Here is a 24379-nt window from a genome sequence, read left to right on the forward strand (position 1 = left end):
ATGCCTGTTCCATCAATAAACTATCTACAGGTCAATTTTTTTTGTTAGACCTCAGATGGCTATAGACCTTTGGGGGGGGGGGGGCGGTGAGGTTGCCCTTGAGGTATGGTTGAGTTGTCCATCTAAGAACTCCCTACTTTTAGAGTTAATTAGTTTCTGGGTCACCTGATCATTCTCATCAAATTGGACTTGACGTTTCTGAACAGTGTAAGGAAGCAGATGGATCATGGGGTTCACATCCATAAATCCATCAAAATTGCTGCACAAGTTGATAGGGTGGCTAAGAGTGTGTATGGCATGGATTGAGGTCAATAGCTGGGAAATAATGTTGCAAAATAATGTTATAAACCTCTGGTTTGACTGCACCTGGTTGCCTCATTATAGGAAAGATCTGGAAGCTTTAGAGAGGATGCAGTAGAGATTTACTCATTTGCTGCAAGGATTAGAGAACATGTCTAATGAGGAAATGTTGCCTGAGTTGGAGCTTTACTCTTTGGAACAACCAAAGATGGGAACTAACTTGATAGATGTGAATAAGATAATTAGAAGCATTGATAGAGTGGACAGGCAGCACTTTTTTTCTATAGCAGAACTAGCTACTGCAAGAGGCCACAATTTGTGGGTTCCATAACATGTGGGTATCGCCAACTAAGCTAGTCTTATTTGCCCATCCCTGTTTGCCCTTGAGGAGGTAGTGATGAGCTGCCTTCTTGAACCACTGCTGTCCCTGAGGTGTAAGTACACTCACAGTACTGTTAGGGAGGAAACAATAGGAAGGATGTCGGAGGTACAATTTTTAGACAGAGAATGGTGAGTGCGTGGAATGTGCTGCCTGGGACAGAGATAAGATGGTACGCTAGAGACATTTATGAGACACTTGCATAGACACATAGATGTAAGGAAAATGAAGGGCTATGAGCTGTGTAGGAGAGAAACGTTAAATTGATCATACTACATTGTGGGCTGAAGGGCTTGGACTGTGCTGTACCGTTTTATGGTTTATGATTTCTGATATATTTTATTAATACAACTCATTGGTATTTCTCTGCCCACTCTGTTGCACACCTGTTGGGAAAAATATCCACAGAAATCTTTAAGGCATGCCATACCTGTAGAAAATTCTTTACAAGTAAGGCCAGCAGTGAGACAACGTTGGACAATTTGGAAGGTCAAATCTGTTTGAGTTATTACTGCATAAGGATGTCAGATGCTGGTGTCAAAAAATGAATGTGGCAGGATGATCTTGGAATATTTCATATGGCAACCTTGTGACAGTAAAGAAATTAGAGGCAACCGTTATATTAAAGAACAGAGAACAAGGAGCTAATTGGATCTGATACAAGGATGAATAATGGTAAGGAGGAAGTCGTTAATCTAAAAGAGAAATATTGGATCTAGCAATGAGGGAAAACTAAAGAATGTTTGTAACAAATTGATTGCTCCAGCAGTAGGAAATGGAAATGAAATATGTTTGAAATGTTCAGAATTTTGCTTTTGTAGTTCAGTCCCACTCACTTGTAATAATACAAATTCCTTCATTTATTTAATATCCAAAAATCTCTCTGTTATGTACAGAGTGAATATATTGATTCAGCCTCCTCAGCTCTGTGCATAGAGAATTCCCAAAATTCACTAACTCTAGATATGTAAATTTTTCTTCACTGAAGTCCAACTGAGTATTTTGAGACGGTGATCTCCAATTCTGGAAGCTTCAGTCAGGGTCAACATTCTCTTCCTATCTCCATGTCAGGCCCATAATTTTCAGTGAGTTCCTCTCCCAATCCTCTACACTCAAATGAGTAGAGAACCCAGTAGGCTTAATATCGCCTTTGTGGATGCAAGTCTTCATCTAATGCACAAATCTGGTGAATCTTTTTGGCGTCCACCATCTCAAGAATGTCTTTCCTCTGGTTGGGAGTTTACCTTTGGATACAACATTCTTGGTTAGGTTCTACCAGAACACCATTTAATTGCAACAGATATCAGTACTCTTATATTCAGTGTTTATGGACTAGAAGCCAACATAATATTTGCCTTCCTAATTTCTTGGTGTTCATCTGTTTACTTATTGTCATTTATAAGATACTTTTACTGAAGTGGATGACTTCAGACCTTGTCACATAGTATTTAATCTACCATTCCTTGCCCATTCACTTGGTATTTTTGCAACCCCCTGAAACCTTTCTATATTCTCTGCACAACAAACTCAGGTACAGATCTCTGTATCATCAGCAACTTCAGAAACATAGAAAAACTATAGCACAGCACAGGCCCTTTGGCCCACAATGCTGTGCCAAACATGTACTTACTTTAGAAATTACCTAGGGTTACCTATAGCCCTCTATTTTTCTAAGCTCCATGTACCTGTCCAGGAGTCTCTTAAGAGACCCCGTTGTATCTGCCTCCACCACTATTCCTGACATCCCATTCCATGCACTCATAACTCTCTGCGTAAAAAAACTTACTCTTGACATCTCCTCTGTATCTGCTTCCAAGCACCTTAAAACTCTCGTGATAGCCCTGGAAAATAGCCTCTCACTACCCACATGATCAATGCCTCTCATCATCTTATACACCTCTGTGCAGTCAGCTCTCATCCTCCGTCACTCCAAGGAGAAAAGGCAACATTCTTGTAAATCTCCTCTGCACCCTTTCTATGGTTTCCACATCCTTCCTGTAGTGAGGTGACCGGAACTGAGCACAGCACTCCAAGTGGGGTCTGACCAGAGACCTGTAAAGCTGGTCATTATTTCTTGGGTCTTGAACTCAATCCCATGGTTGATGAAGGCCAATGCACCATATGCCTTCTTAACCACAGAGTCAACCTGCGCAGCAGCTTTGAGTGTCCTTATGGACTCAGAACCCCAGATCCCTCTAATCCTCCACACTGCAACAGTATTACCATTAATACTATATTTTGCCATCATATTTGACCTACCAAAATGAACCACCTCACACTTATCAGGATTGAACTTCATCTGCCACTTCTCAGCCCAGCTTTGCATCCTATCGATGTCCTGCTGTAACCTCTGACAGCCCTCCACAGTATTCACAACACCCCCAACCTTTGTGACATCAGCAAATTTACTAACCCATTCCTCCCCTTCCTCATCCAGATCATTAATAAAAATCACAAAGAGAACGGGTCCCAGAACAGATCCATGAGGCACTCCACTGGTGACCGACCTCCATGCAGAATATGATCCGTCTACGACCACTGTTTGCCTTCTGTGGGCAAGCCAATTCTGGAGCCACAAAGCAATGTCCCCTTGGATCCCATACCTCCTTATTTTCTCAATAAGCCTTGCATGGGGTACTTTATCAAATACCTTGCTGAAATCTGTGTACTCTACATCTACTGCTCTACCTTCATCAACGTGTTTAGTCACATCCTCAAAAAATTCAATCAGGCTCGTAAGGCACGACCTACCTTTGACAAAACCATAATGGCTATTCCTAATCATATTATGCCCCTCCAAATGTTCATTAATCCTGCCTTTCAGGATCCTTTCCATCATCTTACCAACTACTGAAGTAAGACTCAGTGGTCTATAATTTTCTGGGCTATCTCTACTCCCTTTCTTGAATAAGGAAGCAACCCTCCAATCCTCCGGAACCTCCCCATCCCCATTGATGATGCAAAGATCTTTGCCAGAGGTTCAGCAATCTCCTCCCTCACCTCCTATAGTAGCCTGGGGTATATCAAGTCCGGTCCTGGAGACTTATCCAACTTTGGATATAGTGTTCTGGTTCCCCTTGTTCAACTCCTTGACTTAGGTTGTGATCCTCAGCATGGATCCCTGAAAAATCTGTTAATTACAGCCTCCCAACCTGAAAAGAACCTTTAGATTCTAACTCTCTACTTTCTGCCTGCAAATCATTCATCAATCATGTCAATGCTGTGTATTACCCCCAAGCCCATGCACTGTCAATTTGTTTGATAATTTCACAATATTTAAGTGCTTCTGAAATCCCATCCCATCACTGAGCTTGCCCTTTTCAAGTTTAGAAACTTGAAAAAAATGATTGAATTACTCAAGCATAATTTAATTTCCACAAATGCATGTTCTTTTGGCTCAGTGGTTATTTTGTGACATTCATGTAGATTGGACTCTTCAATCTTACAGCATAGTGTTATGTACCCCGTAACTGGGTCACTTACCAGCAAAGATAGAGAGGTCCGTTGAAGTCTGATGGTACTATTTTTAACAATATTTATTGTTAAAAATACACAAAAATAATATCAATGCAAACATACAAATAATATATGTCATCAATACTAAATCTAAAAGTGCGGGTATAATAATAATCAATAAGAAATAGCTCTGTCGTTGTCTAGGGGATAATGTATTGTCCGATGGAAATATGAAAGTCACTCAAGTTCATTCAAGCTGCAGCTTTTTGGTTGGAGAGAAAGACGGAGGTTTAACTTGCCCATTCCTTTTATGATGTCAATCCTTCGAGAGTCGTTGGGGACTGGTTTCCCCTTTGTGGTTAGCTAAAGCCATGCTTCCATGGTAAAGGCCCACCAATTCCGAGGCAAATGGAAAAGGACGCACGTGGGCTTTCCACCGGCTTTCGCTATTACGCTGTTACAGGAGTTCTAGCATTTCTTCTTCTAGCATGTCTGAAGGGGCTGATCCCCAGACCCTCTTTTATCCTGACTCACAGGGTCTCAGATGTCAATCAGGTTGGGATGATGCAATCCCTCCACCACCCCCCCCCCCCCCCGGGTTCATTGCCTGGGGGCTTCGATGCATCGTACAGTATTCAATCCACAATTCCGTCTTCAAGAGACAATAGCCGTTATCAATGGTTCCGCCTTTCGGAGGCCAGGACACATTCCACACTCTTTGTGGATTCTGCATGTCTTTCTCTCATTTCCTGGGTCTCCTGAACTGACTTAACAGTGATCTTGCGATTCTCAAAAAGGAGGGGGCCACGGACGCAACAATAGGAACTCAACATGTGAGTTTTGGCCCAACAGTTTTTCTTAATTTCAAAACAATATTACTCTTTCTACTGACTATTTTGAGAGGAGAGTGAATGGATCAAAACCTAATCTTTTATAGATTTAACAGGGGATTAGAAAGAGACTGCAGATATTAAGACAGTTTTTGTAGAATATTTTGTAAGTGGAGCAGAGCAATCACAACTCTCTGAAACAGAATAAAAGGAAAAACTGTTTGCGGACCTTTGGATTGGGTGCAACAGATTTGCCAATTACTTTCCTCCCCAAGACTAAGCATTGATAGTTCTGCCACAAACGTTAAGCTTCCTTGGGAGATGAAACGCCACCTGACGGTAGGCAGTATCTCTGTAGTAGTGTGCTTTTTTCTCTCCGATCGAATGCTTCCCACTAAACCTCAAGCAGACTAATTCTAACAAATGAACAGAGTTTCAAAACAGCTGCTGTCAGCCTCATTGACTGTGGTGGATATCAATCTAGATGTGTGCTCAGAATTAGAGAAGTGCAGATCACTTCATCGACTGCGTATTCCACTACAGGGAGATTTGCAAGAAATAAAGATTACCATGCATATTACTGTAAGGCATATTTTAATTTGAAAATGATGATGTTTCCTAGAATCCAATTTCTTTTAATTGTTTCCAACTCTGCTTTTATGTAAATGTATAAAAGAAGCACATATTACATCTCATTGTCTCTGTTTTGTGGGTAAATAAAGCTGCTTTTAAAGAATATCAGCCATCTGAAGGCAGTTGTTAGCCCCCTTCACAGGCTTATGAAGAAAAATATGTCTGGATTACTGACTGACTGGTCTGTCCTGATCAGAGCAGACCCAATTGTGCCTGTGCACAGCTACATATCAAATTAAAGCACGCACACAGGAGGTGGCTTTAACTGGGGTATTCACATTGCAGCGAGAGAGAGAGAGAGAGAACAGTGTGCATGCGTAGAGAACAGTGCATGTACAGACAACAGATCAAAATATAGCACTAACCGGGGGGTCTTTGCTTTGAAAGAAATAGATCCATACATTGCAATTTCTCCCCCTTCAGATTAATGCATCCTAAACTATATATGTACAAAACATTCCATTTCCCTTTCATAAGCCCATATTCCAAATAAACATGCTTTCACAGTAACAGTCAAAGGTTCAAAGGTTGAATTTATTGTCAGAGGAATGTATACAATATACATCTGAAACGCTTTTTCTTGGCAAACGTCCATGTAAGCAGAGAAGTGCCCCAAAGAATGAACAACAGTTACATGTGAAAACCCCAAATTACCCCCCATTCCCCCCCCCCGACACACAAGCAGCAGCAAGCAACAATTCCCCCTCCCCCTACTGGCAAAACAAAAGCACATCGGTACCATCATCGAGCCTAAGCAATAGCAAAGACACAGATCAAAGTTACCCCAAAAGGCTTTGCATTTCATCCGACATTCGACAAACCGCAGGTTCTCTCCCTCCCTGGGAAGGGAGAGGGAGGTGTACCCCATTTTCTCAGTGAGCGAGAGACATAACAACAACCTGCTGGTTTACGATGTTAGAAGTCCATTTCATCACTTTTTTCGAGCTCTGTGTCTGAAGATCGTAGAGACCTTGGGTCTTCAGGCCCACAGCAAAAGGTTTTCCAGCCTCCTTGACGACACACGAGTCTCCTGCTATGACACCAACCCTTGATCCGCCCGTCTCCAGAGCCCTGAGATCTTAGGCTTCTGAACACAATTGAGACTCTCAGGCCAAACTCCTTGGCATGTCTAGTAATGGGCACTCGTAGCACCCCAAGAATGCATCCCATTCCTGCAAAGAACTGAAGCCTACATGTAACTCCAGGTCAGGGTCTTCAAAAGAACCCTAAAAGGGAAAAATAAAGATATCAGAAGTGGAAATAGAGATGTTTCTGATCTAACTTCAATTAGGTTTACAGTTCTAAAGGTCCAGACTTTTGGGTGGCAATCTGTTTCTTTCAGCAAAGTGCATTGGGTTTGGTTGGTGTCTTGTCTATGACAGAATTCTCAGTTTCTGGTGTCACGTTGCTGTCAGTGACATCATCACTGAGAGGTAAGTCTGGTGACTGTAATATGTCCATCTTGTTGGATACAGTCGATGCAGGTGTGTAGTTTGTTTAAGCATCCAGTATCTGGTCCACATGACGTCTCCTGATCTCCAACATCCACTGTGTATTTCAGTGGTCCAGTTCTTGTAGCTATCCTACTGGGTGTCCACTTGTCTTCTTAGTAACCATGCACTAGGACTTCCTGTCCAATCTCGAAGCTCCTTGCTGCTTCACTTGTCAACTGGCACTGCTGCACTTCTCTTGGTAGATCTGCTTTCAGGAGTTCTATGTGAGATCTCAGATTCCTGCTCATGAACAGCATTGCAGGTGTTTGATTTGTTGTCGCATGAACAGTGTTCCGATACACAAAAAGGAAGTTGTCCACCTTGTGCTGTAGAGGAACGTCCTTCTTGTCCGTCACTTTAATGGACTTGAAGGTTTGGATCAACCTTTCTGCTAACCCATTCATTGCTGGGTGGTGAGGAGCAGCCTTGAAATGTCTGATGTCATTTTTCTTCATGAACAGTTGGAATTCCTCTGCCGTGTTTTGTGATCCGTCGTCACTCACAATTTGTTCTGTAAGCCATTTCTGATGCAGATGGTCCTCAGGGCAGAGACAGTATTTGCTGAGGTGGTTGACTTCATTGAGGTAACCTCCAGCCACTTCGAATGAGCATCCACGGCAATCAAGACATGGAGTCCATGAATGTCCCAGCAAAGTCAATATGTACTTGCCATGGTGAAGGCAGCCTCTCCCATGGGAGTAACGGTGCCCATGTGGGTGCATTTTCTTGTCTATGACACTGCAGCATTTTTCTTTGAACTAATAGTTATTTGCATCATGGGAGGATTTGCCACATTGATACCATTTTTGGTTTTTTTTGCGCCGTTCAGGTACACTTGCATTTCACATCCTACCCTCCTTTTCTGTAGTTCTGCTGCATCCTTCGCTGCTGTCTCTAACAATACCACAATGGTCAATGACCGTTCTGTTAGGTCTCTTTTGGGTAGTAGCCTCTTTTGAGTGCTTGACTATGCATGCCACATGCAAGCCTGTCTGTTAATGCATCAGAAAGTCCACCTCTAAAGTCACAGTACTGGGAAAGCTTGTGTGGTTCTGCAGTGTATTCAGAAAGGCTTTCATCTTTTGACAGGTTTCTTTTATAAAATCTAAATCTCTCAGTTATTACCAGTGATAAAGGGCTCAAGTGATTTTGTAAGATTGTAGTAATATTGCTGAGCATCTTGCTTGCTGGCTTTTCAGAGGTTACTAAGTTGCATGAGAGACTGTACATTCTTGCACCCATTAAGCTTTTATTTAATATATTAAGCTTTTATTTAATATATTAAGCTTTTATTTAAGAAGTGTAGGGCTTTCTTTTGCTACTTCACATTGTTTGCATTAAAATACAGTTCCACGCTCTCGATATATGACTCCCAGCCTTCATTAGCGCTACCCATTTCATCAACTTTCCCAATTGAAGCCATCGCCACATAATTCTCACTTTAAATTTACCGCATCTTTCACTGTTACTCTGACATTCAAATTCTTACTTGTTGCTAATTTGTTGTGTCTGTGCACACCTACATATATATTAAATAAAAGCACACACATGGGAAATGGCTTTAACTGGGATTTTCCTGACACTTGCTGCTGGTACGCCTGAGAGTGGCACTTAAGGAAGTCGCGAGCCTTCTCTGGCATAGTCACTAGAATTGGCAACCCATTGAACATAAGTCTAGGGACATCTGTTTGGGTGTGCATTGTCTGTGTGCCAATGGCTATGTCCACTGTAATAAGCCAAAACCACTTTGTACCTTGGGATTTATTTCTCCAATACTAATATTGACCCAGTTGAACTAAATAATTTAGATTTCAGAGGAGCTGTTCAGGCATTCTTTGACACACATTTTTAAGAAGCTTTGAATCATTCACTTCACAGTAATTATAATATTAATTACTTGAATCACTTGAGTGGATGAGGTTGTCTGGAACCCCCAATGCTGATTGGAGACTTTTATTTACATACAGTCTTGCTCAGGCAAGACATTTCTTTAATGAATGTGGAGATCTCACGTGGCAAGTGCTCTCACTGTGAACCTGTCTGTAATACTGTCTGAAATGTGCTAGATAGTTTCCACCAGAGGGCAGCACCGCTGACAGCCTGTGGTTTGTCAGAAGATAATATTACACTCCCGGTGACGTGACTTCATCTATTAGTTCTTTACCATATCTGCTTGGCATCAGCCAAGACTTTTGAGAGCATTGTGTCAACACATTTGCCAAGCTATCTGGATTTATTTCTGTTCATTGATTAAACAGAGAACATAGAACAAACAGCAGAGAAACAGGCCTTTCGGCTCATGAAAGCACAATAGTAAATTAAACTAAATCTCTTTTCTTTTGATATTCTCCATTTCCTGCATATTGGCCTCTTAAATGCCATAATTTTATCAGCTTCCATTACTACTTCTGGCAGACTGTGTAAAAAAAAAGCTTGCTCCCTGCACCTTCTATAACATTTTACCTTCTCACCTTAAAAGTGTGAACTCTCATATTTGACACTTCAACCCTGAAAAAAGATCTTGCCAACTCAGTTCATGAACAAGGGGATCTGGGAATACAGGTCCATATTTCGTTGAAAGTGGAATCACATGTAGATAGGGTCATAAAGAATGCTTTTGGCACATTGATCTTCCTAAGTGTTGAGTACTGGAGATAGGATGTTTGTTGAAGTTGTATACAACATTGGTGAGACGTAATTCAGGGTGTTGTCTGTAGCTTTGGTCACCTACCTATGGGAAAGACGTAAATAATTTTGGAAAGATATTGAGAAAATTTACAAGGACATTGCCAAGTCTGGAGGACCTGAGTTATAAAAATGTTGACTAGGTCATTACTCCTTGCAATGCAGAAGATTGAAAGAAGATTTGAAAGAGGTATACAAAATTATGAGAGGTATTGATAGGGTAAATGCAGCAGGTTTTTTCCCACTGAGGTTGGGTGGATCTACAACCAGAGGTCATAGATTAAGCGCAAGAAGTAAAAAGTTTAAGGAGAACATGTGGGAGAACTTGGGAGACCGTGGGAGTGTGGAACAAGTTACCAGCACAAGAGGTGCATGCGAGCTCAATTTTAAGAGAAATTTGAATAGGTACGTGGATGGTAGGGTATGGAGGGCTATGGTCCAGGTACAGGTCTATGGGAGCAGGCAGCTTAAATAGTTCAGCATGGACTAGATAGGCTGTACTTTTCAGTGTTGTGCTTACTTTGCTGTACTGTCCTTTTCTGTGCTGTACATTTCTATGTCTCCATGACTCTGTCTCTCATAAGCTTATAATCATTAATCAGCTCTCCCCTTACCTCTGACACTCCAGAGAAAACAACCCAAGATTGTCCACTTTCCCTCTGTAGCTCATACCCTCTAATCCAGGCTTCTTCCTGGTAAACTTCTTGTACCCATCCCAAAGCATCCACATTCTTCCTGCAATGGGGCAATCAGGATTCTATGCAAGTATCAGATTTTGTGTATGCTCTCTGGTGCAACTTCTGGTGTGAGATGTTTCTCAGATGAGCATCCTCCACAGCCCTTTGTTTGAAAATTTGTCTGCTGTTCTACAAGTGAGATTCCAGCAATATGAGCCACATAACCACACATTGATGACTTGCATTGTTTTCCCTTCCACTGCCTTGTATTGCAAACTGCATTACACTGATAACCTTAACCAATATCACATCTCTTAGCACTTGTTCCCCAGGCACTGTAGATGTTCTTTCAAACCTGGCCCAAAGGCAGAGATTGAAGAGATTCTTGGGGAATAACTGGCAGAACTTCATTTTATCTCCACAGGGCGTTTGTTTGATGACAATGATATAGACAGCATTTTCCACAGATATAGTTTACATAATAATGAAGGATGAGGCTTATGTGTGCATGGCCATGTATGATAAAATTGTTGGTTTAGAAAAGAGAGAGAAAGCAAATCTTAAAAGGTGACCTTGCATCATCATTTTTAGCCTGTAGCTCACTTGGGATTTTGTTAGCTTTGGTGACTACAACTTTGACATAGAGCCAATCAGTATGGAAGCTGGCCATTCAGCCCATCAAATCCAGACCAACCATTCCAATACCCATTTGTCCAGATGGAGTGTTTTGAGCCAAAAAATTGGCTGTTAATTTCCCTCCATGATTGCTGCTCGAGTTCCTCCAGCAGTTTGTTTTTTTTTTGCTCCAAATTCCACCATCTGCAGCCCTTTATGTCTCTAGCACCCATTTGTACTAATCTCACATAAATTCCATTTCATTCTTCTATGTTTTTTTGAGCATGTATCTGCCTTCAGATATAAATCTCCGTAATATGGGTGTGTGAGAATGAAAAACAATGGAATATAGTGACACTAATCTATATCCATCCAGCCAAACACAGGAATAGACACTGATAATCCAAGCAAACCTGTGTTCTGATGAATCGCTATCAGCTTCTATAGTCAGCACTGGCCTTCGTGCTGAAGCAGCAGCAGACTCTGTGCTCTCCCAGAGTAAAGGCACAGTGATGGGTGAGTTTCTGTGGGTCAGTTCCACACAAACCATTGCACCATGTAAACTATTCTTCCCAAAACCCTGTCCACTTCTGCTTCTCCTGAAAGACAGTGATCTCTATATTATACCCACTCTGTGTAAAGCAATGTTGGCACTCACTGTTCCTTTAACTATGTACTGATGGGAACAGCTTCACACTACTCACCTTAACTGAACCCATCATAATCTTTCAGTCTTCCATCAAGCTATTGAACACTTTCTCGTCTCCAGTGAGAACAACACCAGCTTTTCTAGTCAAACCTTGTGTCTGAAATCCTTTGTTAATGGAATCGTTCCAGAAATTCTCTTCTGCGCCCCGAGGGAAATGCACAGATTCATGGCGGACGTTTAAAGTAGGTAATTTTTCGAAGAGAGATTTACATAGATGTGTTCTTTATTAAAGGTTAGCTTCATTAGTGATCAGTTTTATTTGTCACTCGTACTTTTAAATATACAGTGAAATGCGACATTCAAATCAAATCAAATCAGCAAGGATTGTGCTGGGCAGCCTGCAAATATTCCTTCCAATGCCAACAATGCATCCTGCAATTCACTGACCCTCACTGTACATCTTTGGAGTTTGGGAGGACACTGGAGGAAACCCACACAGTCACGGGAGAATGTTCAAACATCTGACACAACAGTGGCAGGAATCAAACCCCAAGTTTACAGATAGCTTCGTAAAGGATTGTGCTAACCAGTACTCTACGGTGCCACTATATTTAAAATTCTGTGTACAGTGTATGTGTCCTTAAAGTACATCACAGCTGTGGGATAATCTGAGTACTTTGATAGCCCATCTCCTCAGAATACCATGCATCTGCCGAAGTAAAAAAGAGACTGTAAAATTCAATGATTTTCTTTTGTTAGTTGAATATTGTTGATTTGGCTTAGTTGTATTAATTACATTTATTTACTATGAATAAAAGATCATGATTCTGTGAATTTAGTTCAGCAAACACAAGGGAAGGATTTGCCTTTTTTCTTATTTTGGATGTGCATTTGAAATTGTGTGTACCATATCCAGTGATAGAGTGAACAGTTACTCTAAATCTCAGTTCAATTGTCAGCCTTACTGTGCTGAGCTTCTCCAGAGTTTATAATATCAGAGGCGACAGCCCGTTAACAGCGGGCATATGTGGCAAATGTATTACTCTTCACCGCAGTGTGGCTACGGTTCTTGCAATTTATTCTCTGTTTAAAAATAGAATTTGAATCACTATGTGAAAAGTCTACCTTTATCACTGACCCTATTTAGCCTGGGTTGTGTAATAGGCTGTCTTCCATTACCACTGAACTGGTTTGCACAGTAAATCTGCAGAGTATACTGCTTGCCATTCTTGATCTTTCTTCCAGCAGGGCATAGAAACTGCTGTTGGTTCAAGTGGAAGTATAGATGAAAAATACTTAAAGGTTCACTGCCTTTGGTGTTCATCTAGTTTTCTGTCAGATAATGAAGAGTTCAGCTCCATTGTTTGTTCAAGTGTTAATGGCAGCATTATGTTGCCTTGCTTAAGAACATTGGGCAGGAGAAGCGCTGCCCATGCAGTTTATGTGGACAATCAATTTGTTAGCAGACCACCCCTGGCCTGCCATTAATCTGTGCCAAAGTAATAACTGATGAATGGGATCTTTATCTGAGTTTTCTTGAGGGAAAGCATCATTCAAAGCTGGTAACGGTCGAGTCAACAAACAGGTTTCACCTCCGAGGCAGCTGTTTTAGGAGTGTGATTTATTTTCCAGCTGTTTGGAGAGAGCTGGACTATGATTAGATTTATGCTCTCCTAGTCTCCACTGATGACTGTGGACTACCAAGTTATTATACACATTTGATCAAAGCCACACAGGTTTAAAAATCTATTGAAAGCTTGATCGAGAGAATTGCCTCAAAGGTGGTATGTGAGAGGAATGTGTTATATTGGTTGGGTGATCTGAACTTCCTGAAGACCAGCCAGCACTTTATACCTACCCCTATATCAGAAAAAAAAGTGCAATTTATTTTAAGTGTATTGCTAGATACATATTTGGCAAGAAACCAGGAGGAACTGAATGAAAAGTATTTCAACCAGGTTGGCTGAGGAGGCAGTGAGGTTGACTACCCAAGCTGCCGGAATTCTTTAAAATATTTCTGCGTCAGCTTGATGGTGTCCCTCGGATTGAGTGTGTGCATGATGCAGTTATATTTGTGAACGGCACTGTGAACTTCAAGGGAATGAAGGCATTGTGACATCAGCCAGGATGTCAGCATAAACCTGCATACTCATAGCCAGAACTGGCACCTCAGCCTTTTGTTGAGAGAGTTGTAGCTGATTTGGTTCCAAAGTTGGGGTAAGTTCCTAGGTGTCAGTATCTCTGAGGTTCTCTCCTGGCCCCAACATATTGATGCAATTTCAAAGAAGACACAACAGCCACTATATTTCATTAGGAGTTTCGGGAGAATTGGTACCTCACCGAAGATCTCTAGCAAACTTGTACAGATGCACCATGAGGAGCATTCTGGGATGGAGAGGCCGCTGCACAGGATCAGAAGAAGCTGCAGAAAGTCATAAACTTAGAGAGCTCCATCCTGGGCACTAATCTCCCCCCACCCCGACCCTCAACATTCTGGATAGCTTCCAAGAGGCGATGACTCAAAAAGGGCAGCATTCATCATTAAGGACCTCCTTCACCCAGAACATGCCCTCTTCTCATTGTTACCATCAAGCAGGGGGCCTGAGCACACACTCTCAACATTTCAGGAACAGCTTATTCCCCTCTGCCATCAGATTTCCGAATGGACAGTGAACCCTTGAAGTTTCCTCAGTATTTTTTCCTCTATTTTTGCCCTACCTAATTAATATAATTTTCTTTTTTTTTACAGTGTATTAGTATATACTTATTATGAATTAAGTTTTTATTATTATGTATCACAATGTTCTGCTGCTTCAAAACAGCACAACATATGGCAGTGATATTAAACCTGGTTCTGAAAGTCAAGACAGTGAACCACAACCTGATGCACATGCAGGGAATGGCACCAAGTACCACGGGAAAACCACACAATCTCTCAAAACCATCTGTTCTTTCTGGCCCAAAAGCACAAGAGCTTCTGAAAATGCTAGAAATCTTGAGCAACACATACAAAATGCTGGAGGAGGTCAGCAAGACGGGTAGCATCTATGGAGGGGAATTAACAGCCATCACTTCAGCTGATATGTTCATCAGGACCTGAAGCATTGGCTTTTTCTTCCCTTCCTCAGATGCTGACTGACTTGCTGAGTTCTTCCAGCATTTTTGAGTATTGTTTTTTTTTCTTGCTTTGATCTTGGATCAGCCCTTTTCGTGTGGAGGATACAAACAACAAACTCGTGCCCAGACCATGCTCTTTTCTCATTGGTGCCATCAGGTCGATGACACAAGAACCTCAAAACTCGCGCCACCGGGTTCAAGAGCAGTCACAACCATCAGCCTGAAGAAAAGGGGATACTGACACTCACTTGCCCATCCATTGAGATGTCCCCACAACCAATTATCTCACTTTAAGGACTCTTTGTCTTGTTACCTCACCTTCTCATTACTTATTTATATTTTGCATTTGCACAGTTTGTTTTCTTCTGCACTTTGGTTGATCTTACATTGGTCCCGTTATAGTTACTATTCCATAGATTTGCTGAGTATATCCACAGGAAAATGGATCTCAGGGTTGTATGTGGTGACAAATGGGTACTTTGATAATGACGTTTACTTTGAGCTTTGATCTTGTAGCCACCCAGCAGGGGCTCAGTGCACACCCATCAATGCCATCACTGGACTGAAGCCTGATGACTCATACCACACGAGTGTGCATGTACTGTGAACTCACCTTTGGACTGTAGTGTCCAAATACTTGGGAGTTCCTCCCTTTCTATCCACACTTTCCACCTCCCACATTATTTATCAAAGTAACAAGCATGGTAAATGCAAAAGAGGAAGTAGTTTTGAGTGTTGGTTCTATAAGGGGATTGCAATTCACTGTCCAGTTGTTTGTATCTTTTTTTCTGCTGATAAATACTCAGTGGCCACTTTATTAGGTACACCCATACACCTTGTAAATTCAAATATCTCATCAGCCAATCATGTGGTATCAACTCACCACATAAAAGCAAGCAGGCTTGGTCAAGATGTTCAGTTGTTGTTTGGACCAAACATCAGAATAGGGAAAAAATGTGATCTTTGTGACTTTAATCGTGGAATGATTGTTGGTGGCAGATGCATCTCCTGGGGTTTTCATGCACAGCAGTCTCAAGAGTTTACAGAGAACGGACGAATATGCTTTGTTGATGAGGGAGGTCAGAGGAGAAAGGCCTGACTGGTTCAAGCTGACAGGAAGGCGATAGCAATTCAGATAACCATACACTACAACAGTGGTGTGCAGGAGAGTATCTCTGAAAGCATAACACTTTGAACCTTGAAGTGGATGGGCTACAGCAGCAGAAGATCACAAACATACACGTAATGGTCACTTTATTTGTTGCAGGAGATAAAAATCAAAAGAATTACACAGTTTATCTTCAGAAGCTGACATTGTGAATCAATGCAATGAAAACAAAAGAAAAATGTTTTTAGAATAACAATTTATTGCCAGAACCTCAGAAACCTTTTTTATGGCAGCATCTATTTATAAGAAGCTGGTTGAAATATTGGTTGAAATATTAATTTGCAACAGAATTTGGGGGGAAAAATATTTCTTTCTTCAGTTGCCTACTTCTCAAATTCTAATGATGTTTATGTATTCTGAATCAAAGCACTGCTGATGTCAGCACTCAGGAGCTTGGTGTGACAGTAGGAAGATGGTTTAAAAATAGAACTGCCAACACAACTGATCAATATTAACAACATGCTCGGGATATTGTTTCTTTATAACAACGTGAAAGTACTGCAAAATGTGAAAGCACTGCAGGCATTATGACACCTTCTCAGTATTCCATCAAGTGGGTAGCAAAGCACATGTTAAAAAGTTGCCAGATGTGTCAAGGTAGATTGAGTCTATAGCACATGACAATATATGTGCTTTCGTCACCAGGGTCTATATCGGTGCTGATGTAACTGCTCTGAATAATGTGTATCGATTTCACATGATCAGCTCTGAGTTAGGAGCTGTTCCACAATGACTGAAAATTATGATTTTTTAAACTCTTTGAACTATCCAGATTCAAAGTTGTTTACTGTAATTTCCTGTATACAAGTATAAAGGAGAATGAAATAATTGTTACTCCAGATCCACTGCAGCACACAAGAAAAGATAAAGAACATGATAATAATAAAATATACTCAATAAATATAAACATATATATACATGGATTGAATGTATATCCATAAAGTGACGCTAGGGGCAGGAGAGTCTATACATAAGGTGATTGGCAGGGAATAATAAAGTTGTGATGGTTGGGGGTCTGGAGGTGTTGATCAGCCTTACTGGTTGGGGGAAGTAACTGTTTTTGAGTCTGGTGGTCCTGGCGTAAACACTACATAGCTTCTTCCCTGATAGAAGTGGGACCAACAGTCCATGAGAAGGCTGGGTAGGATCCTTCATGATGTTACGGCCCTTTTCCGGCACCTTTCTGTATACATGTCCTTGATAATGGGTAGGCTGGTGCTGATGATGCTTTGGGCAGTTTTGACTACCCGTTGTGGAACTTTCCTGTCCACCGCAGTGCAGTTTACATTCCATGCAGAGGTGCAGCTTGTTAGGACGCTCTCTACTGCAAATCTGTAGAATGACGTGAGTATGGATGTGCATAGTTCAGCTCTCTTCAGTCTCCTCAGAAAGTAGAGGCAATGGTGAGCTCTCCTGACTGTGTAAGATCTGTTCTGGGACCATGAGAGGTTTTGTGAGGTGTGAGGAATTTGAAACTGCTTGCTGTTTCCCTTGCCATGTCACCAATATAAAGTGGTATGTGCTTGAAGTTGACAATCATCTCCTTTGTCTTGTTGGCATTAAGGAAGAGGGCCTTGAGCTCTTCCACTTCCTCTGTGTAGGTCATCTCGTTACTGTTGGTGATGAGCCCCAACACTGTCGGGTCATCGGCGAACTTGGCAATGTGATTACTCGGCTATTTGGCCGTGCAGTCATGTGTGAGCAGAGTATACAGCATTGGGCTCAGCACATAACCCTGGGGGCGGTGGGTACCCATGTTGAGGATGATGGGGCGGGAGGAACAGTTGTGTATCCTGACTGTCTGAGGACTGTTAGTTAGGAAGTCCAACACCCCATTGTGCAAGTCTCCTTGTATTTAGACCAGGGAGAAGAATTTGTTCATCAAGATCTTGGGACAAAAGTGTTGAATGCCAAATTGAAATCCAGAAACAGCATTCTGACATAAGTGTCCTTGTTTTCTAGGTGTGTCAGGGCCAGGTGCATGAGAGATACTGTGCCATTTGTCATAGAGTCGTTCTGTCAGTTAACATATTGTTGAGTGTCTAATGTGGCAGGAACGGAGTTTTTGAGGTGCCTTTATCATAAGCCGTTCAAAACACTTATATAACAAACCATATAACCATATAACAATCACAGCACGGAAACAGGCCATCCTGGCCCTCCTAGTCCGCGCCGAACCCTTAATCTCACCTAGTCCCACCTACCCGCACTCAGCCCATAACCCTCCACTCCTTTCCTGTCCATATACCTATCCAATTTTACCTTAAATGACACAACTGAACTGGCCTCTACTACTTCTACAGGAAGCTCATTCCACACAGCTATCACTCTTTGAGTAAAGAAATACCCCCTCGTGTTTCCCTTAAACTTCTGCCCCCTAACTCTCAAATCATGTCCTCTAGTTTGAATCTCCCCTACTCTCAATGGAAACAGCCTGTTCACGTCAACTCTATCTATCCCTCTCAAAATTTTAAATACCTCAATCAAATCCCCCCCCAACCTTCTACACTCCAATGAATAGAGACCTAACTTGTTCAACCTTTCTCTGTAACTTAATTGCTGAAACCCAGGTAACATCCTAGTAAATTGTCTCTGCACTCTCTCTAATTTATTGATATCTTTCCTATAATTCGGTGACCAGAACTGCACACAATATTCCAAATTTGGCCTTACCAATGCCTTGTACAACTTTAGCATTACATCCCAACTTCTGTACTCAATGCTTTGATTTATAAAGGCCAGTGTTCCAAAAGCCTTCTTCACCACCCTATCTACATGAGACTCCACCTTCAGGGAACTATGCACTGTTATTCCTAGATCTCTCTGTTCCTCTGCATTCCTCAATGCCCTACCATTTACTCTGTATGTTCTATTTGGATTATTCCTGCCAAAATGTAGAACCTCACACTTCTCAGCATTAAACTCCATCTGCCAATGTTCAGCCCATTCTTCTAACCGGCATAAATCTCCCTGCAAGCTTTGAAAATCCACCTCATTATCCACAACACCTCCTACCTTAGTATCATCGGCATACTTACTAATCCAATTTACCACCCCATCATCCAGATCATTTATGTATATTACAAACAACATTGGGCCCAAAACAGATCCCTGAGGCACCCCGCTAGTCACCGACCTCCATCCCGATAAACAATTATCCACCACTACTCTCCGGCATCTCCCATCTAGCCACTGTTGAATCCATTTTATTACTCCAGCATTAATACCTAACGACTGAACCTTCTTAACCAACCTTCCATGTGGAACTTTGTCAAAGGCTTTGCTGAAGTCCATATAGACTACATCCACTGCCTTACCCTCGTCAACATTCCTCGTAACTTCTTCAAAAAATTCAATAAGGTTTGTCAAACATGACCTTCCATGCACAAATCCATGCTGGCTACTTCTAATCAGATCCCGTCTATCCAGATAATTATAAATACTATCTCTAAGAATACTTTCCATTAATTTACCCACCACTGATGTCAAACTGACAGGTCTATAATTGCTAGGCTTCCTTCTAGAACCCTTTTTAAACAATGGAACCACATGAGCAATACGCCAATCCTCCGGCACAATCCCCGTTTCTAATGACATATTAAAGATCTCCGTCAGAGCTCCTGCTATTTCTACACAAACTTCCCTCAAGGTCCTGGGGAATATCCTGTCAGGACCCGGAGATTTATCCACTTTTAAATTTCTTAAAAGCGCCAGTACCTCCACCTCTTTAATTGTCATAGGTTCCATAACTTCCTTACTTGTTTCCCACACCTTAGACAATTCAATATCCTTCTCCTTAGTGAATACCGAAGAGAAGAAATCATTCAAAATCTCGCCCATCTCCTTCGGTTCCACACATAGCTGACCACTCTGATTCTCTAAGGGGCCAATTTTATCCCTCACTATCCTCTTGCTTTTAATATAACTGTAGAAACCTTTCGGATTTACTTTCACCTTATTTGCCAAACCAACTTCGTATCTTCATGATGATTGGTGTGAGTTCCTCTGGACTGTTGTCATTTAGTTCTGAAAGTGAAGTTTCTTTGGTATGGGGATGATGGTGGCTGATTTGAAGCATGTGGGGACGGCAGCCGGGATGAGTGAAGTGTTGAAGGTATTTGTGATGATGTTAGTGAGCTGGTGTGAACACTCCCTGAGTACGCATCAATTAAGCCTCAATGACCAAAACGGATGATTAGTCAAAGAAAATGTTGAAACCTGGACAAGTAGCATATTTTATCTTTTGCTTCATTGCAGGGCCACAGTATTGTTGAAATAATTAAAGATGATCCTTTATGTGGCTGAAAAATAGCCTTAGGCATCAATATAAAAGACTGAAACCTGTGGAAGCCCGCTCGGTAATGACACAATGAGCCAGACATTTGGGTCGCTCTCCTTTTGTGTGAGCAAGAGGTACAGTATACAGATGCTGCCCGACCTGCTGAGTTCATCCAGCTTGTTTGTACATTCAGTTTGTACATGTTGATTTGTACTTTGTGTTTACAGAATACATGCTGGTGTTAACCCATAGAGCTTGCAGGTTGCCACAGTCAGCAATGAAGAGTGAAGAGTTCTTATGAGTAATTGGCAGTGTAGCTTCCTTAGCGAAGTAGGTGGAGGGCCAGGAGTGAGTGTGGGGGGGGGGGGGGTGGAGTTGAAATAATTAGTTATTCATTACTGAGATGCTAGACCTGATCTAACATCTGGCTCACTGCTCACAGCTATTTTGGGGGTGTTGTGTTGGTTGGGTTCTGAAGGGAACTACTGGTGTTTTAACTATTCTCTGGCAAGTAATTCCCTGCTTGGGCAGAATTGCTGCAAGTCACGAATTAATTGAGTGATTCTCCTTCGATTCACATCTACAAACGCATATCACTTCTAAATTCCTGCCTATAGTGCCAGAATTTGCCCTCCTTCAATTAATTACTCTCCCATACCTGCTGCGATCCTTGTGCAAGCTTATGGTAAAGATCAAGGAGTTGTAGTCACTGTTTCCAAGCTCCTGACCCACCAAGAGATCTGTCATCTGACTAGGTTCATTGTCTAGTACTAGATTCAAGGTGGCCTCTCCTCTAGTCAACCTATGTACCTGTTGTGTCAGGAATCCGTCCTGGACACACCTAACAAATTTCTCCCCACCTGAACCTTTTGCACAAGAGAGTGGGTTGCTCTCTTCCTGTATCTGTTTTAGTAGACAATCCCTTCAATAAATCTTCCCTTAATGCAGCTATGATTTTATCCATGATTAGCAATGCTACTCCCCCAGCACTTTTACCGCCCTCCCTGTCCCCTTTGAAACATCTAGTAGCCATTCCTGCCCTTGTGACAGCCAAGTCTCTGCATGCTTGCCTTCTTCATTCAGGGCATTGAGTATAAAAGTTGGCAAGTCATATATAAAACTTTAATGAGGCCACATTTGGAGTTTTGGGTGTAGCTCTGGTCACCATACTACAGGAAGGATATGGAAGCTTTGGAGATGGTTCTTGCCTGCATTTGAATGTATTAACTATAAGGAAAGGATGAAGATACTTACAAGGGAAGATCTGCAGATGCTGGAAATCCAAGATGAAGATACTTAGGTTGTTTACTGCAAGTTAAAAGTTGAGGGGCAATCAGATAGAAGTATGTCAAATTGTGAGAGGTATAGATAATTTAGGTAATTAGTCTTTACCTCAGGGTGGAAATGTCAAATATGAGAAGGTATAGATTTAAGGTGAGAGGAGGAAACTTTAAAGAAAATATGTAAGATACAGTTTTTTTTTACAGTGAGTAGTCGTTGTCTAGAATATGCTGCAGGGGAAACAGTAGAAGCAGATGCAAAAACTAAGTTAAAGTGGCCTTAGGGTAGTGATCTGTTGGTCTGTAGGGTTTGTTCCTGTACACCACTTGGCTTTTACAAAAGACCTACACTAGTAACCTGTTTTCACTTCACAAAGAGGATTTTTACTTTTACGGAAATTTTTCCCATATAAATTAATGGTTCTTTACGCCATTTCGGCTTATGAAAGGTGTCGTAGGAATGCTGTACCTCTGTAAAGGCGGGGGGGTGACACCTGTATATAGAGGTGAGGCTCAGCCTGTTGAGGGCTTTTGGGGCTCACGTCCAGTCACCACTCACACCTGGCTTCCCATTTCCCAGGGTCAGCTCATCTAGCCCAGGTGAATCCAGGTACTGGGGTGAATCTAATTTGGTTCATTTCATCATTTATGGTTTAAGCACCTGTTTAACAAAACGTGAGCAGTATATCACCATTCTTCTTTATTTTGTATAACCGATTCAGAAGACTTAACTGTGCAGTCAGATATTTTCATTTAGATGCACACTGATAAGTGATGTTTTTTATAAACCACTGTGAGTTCCACTCCCTTATGTTACAAATGCAGGATATAATTGTGCATTTCTCTTTTGCTGTTGCCAGCATTATTTCAGTGCAGTGCCTTTGAACACAGAGATCAATGGATGTGTTTTGAAACAAACTAAAGATAATTCAAGGATTTAACTAATAAATCAACTGGAACATTCAGTCAGCAGCTGCTTTGACGATTACCACCTACATTCAGTGATTTCTCTTTCAGCATGGTGCTGCATTTCTGCAATGCACTTTTACCCTCTTTTAATAGGCACATTCGAAAATATTAAGCGATAACACATTTTTAAAATAATAATGCTGGTGAAAGTCAGTTTACAAATGGTATCTTACTCGGGTAACATGCTAGTGGATAATTTTTGAAGAAGCATATGTATTTCTTAAATAAAACAGGAAATATGATTGCAGAGATATGATGCTGGTTGGAGAAACATGTTTCAAAAAGCTTTTTCTAAGCAGCCCAATCTGAGATCAAAAGGGTGGTGTAACATTACATTGCAGTTGCCTTTCCGAACCTCAGTTTCTCTTTTTCCTGTCTAGTTTAAATCCATACAGCTATGATGAAGGTTGCCTGAGCAGCAATGAGGATCACATTCCACTGGCCGCATTGCCCCTGCTTGCAATCTCTTCACCTCAGTATCAGGATGCGGTTGCGACAGTGATCAACCGAACAAACCAGATCTACAATGAGTTTCTGAAATCTGAAGATGGGATTGGATTCAATGGCCAGGTTAGTCTCGGATCCTGAAAGCTTTTGAGAAATGCAAGGGATTCTGTGTCAAACCAGAAAGTGATGTTAAAGTGATGTGAATGGATTATAAATTTATTTCAGTCTTATAGTTTTTTTTATATCCTGTGTTTTTTGTGTTTGGGTATTGAAGACTGCTGTGAGGGGTTTGGGTGTCAAAGACTGTGCTGCCATTTTTCTTTCTTGGTTTCATGGCCATCTGGAGAAGAATTTCAGAGCTTATATTTTGATAGTAAATGAATCTCTGAACATTTGATGTTACAGTAAGAAATATAATTAATTAAATAAACAGTGCCAAAAGTGAGGTAGTGTTCATTGGTTCATGGACTGTTCAGTAATCTGATGGTAGTGGGGAAGAAGCTATTCCTAAGATATTGAGGATGTCTGTTCAGGCTGCCGTACCTCTTCCCTGATGGTAGCAATGAGAAGTGGGCATGTTCTTGGTAGTGATGGTCCTTAATGATGGATGCTGCCATCTTGAGGTCCTGCCTGTTAAAGATGTCCTTGATGATGGGGACGCTAGTCCTCTTGATGAGGCTGGTTGAGTTTACAATTTTCTGCAGCTTTTTCTGATCCTGCACATTGGTGCCTCTACACCAGATGGTGATGCAACCAGTCGTAATCCTCTCCATGGTCCATTCTTCGCCTTCAAGTGACCAGAATGATTTCTTCCTGGTATAATTAGCCGCTGCGAGAAGTGGGTAGCTGTAGCTGCAGAACATTGCCAGGCGAAAGAGTGAATCAACTGTAGAAGGAAATGTCTGTTCCTGCATCAGCAGATTAACATTCTCAGCATACTACACTTACCTGAATACAATCAGACATTCTAGTAATACATTTACATTTGTGTAGTGGGTAATGAACGTGGACACAAGGTAGAAGAGAATTTGACAACATTTGAAGAAACCTGATTGATATAGTTTGTACTTGTACAACCCATTTGATTGCAATGAATACTTCCTTTCTAATGTCTCTATATTTTCTGACCTACATAACTATTGAAGTTGGATAGTGTCAAGAGTACTACAGTGAGTACTCTTTTGTATTTCTGGCAAACTGCAAATGGCTGTCCATTGCAATGTGGTCAAGGCTGTCCTGCTACATGAAGATGTATTTCTGACCTTGCATTGGGTGATCTGGGCCCTGCAGCTTGCCAACAGATGGATATAGAGCTAAGTTTTTTTTCCATCCTTGATCATAAAGATCCTTATTAGCACCTGAGAGTGGAGGAACCTGTTGTTATCTTCACGGTGGCTCCCTT

At 41.5% G+C, this 24379-nt stretch overlaps 1 protein-coding gene across 1 annotated transcript in view; it reads left to right on the forward strand.

Annotated features, from left to right (window-relative positions):
- The window catches only part of pitpnm3 (PITPNM family member 3), a 451795-nt gene that overhangs the window by 244424 nt on the left and 182992 nt on the right, over positions 1–24379 (forward strand). The window contains exon 6 of the mRNA XM_059973272.1: positions 22911–23100. Coding sequence (XP_059829255.1) covers positions 22911–23100 — 190 coding nt within the window. The remainder of the gene's footprint in view (positions 1–22910; positions 23101–24379) is intronic.

The sequence above is a fragment of the Hypanus sabinus genome, chromosome 6, assembly GCF_030144855.1.
Source record: "Hypanus sabinus isolate sHypSab1 chromosome 6, sHypSab1.hap1, whole genome shotgun sequence".
Lineage (NCBI taxonomy): Eukaryota > Metazoa > Chordata > Chondrichthyes > Myliobatiformes > Dasyatidae > Hypanus > Hypanus sabinus.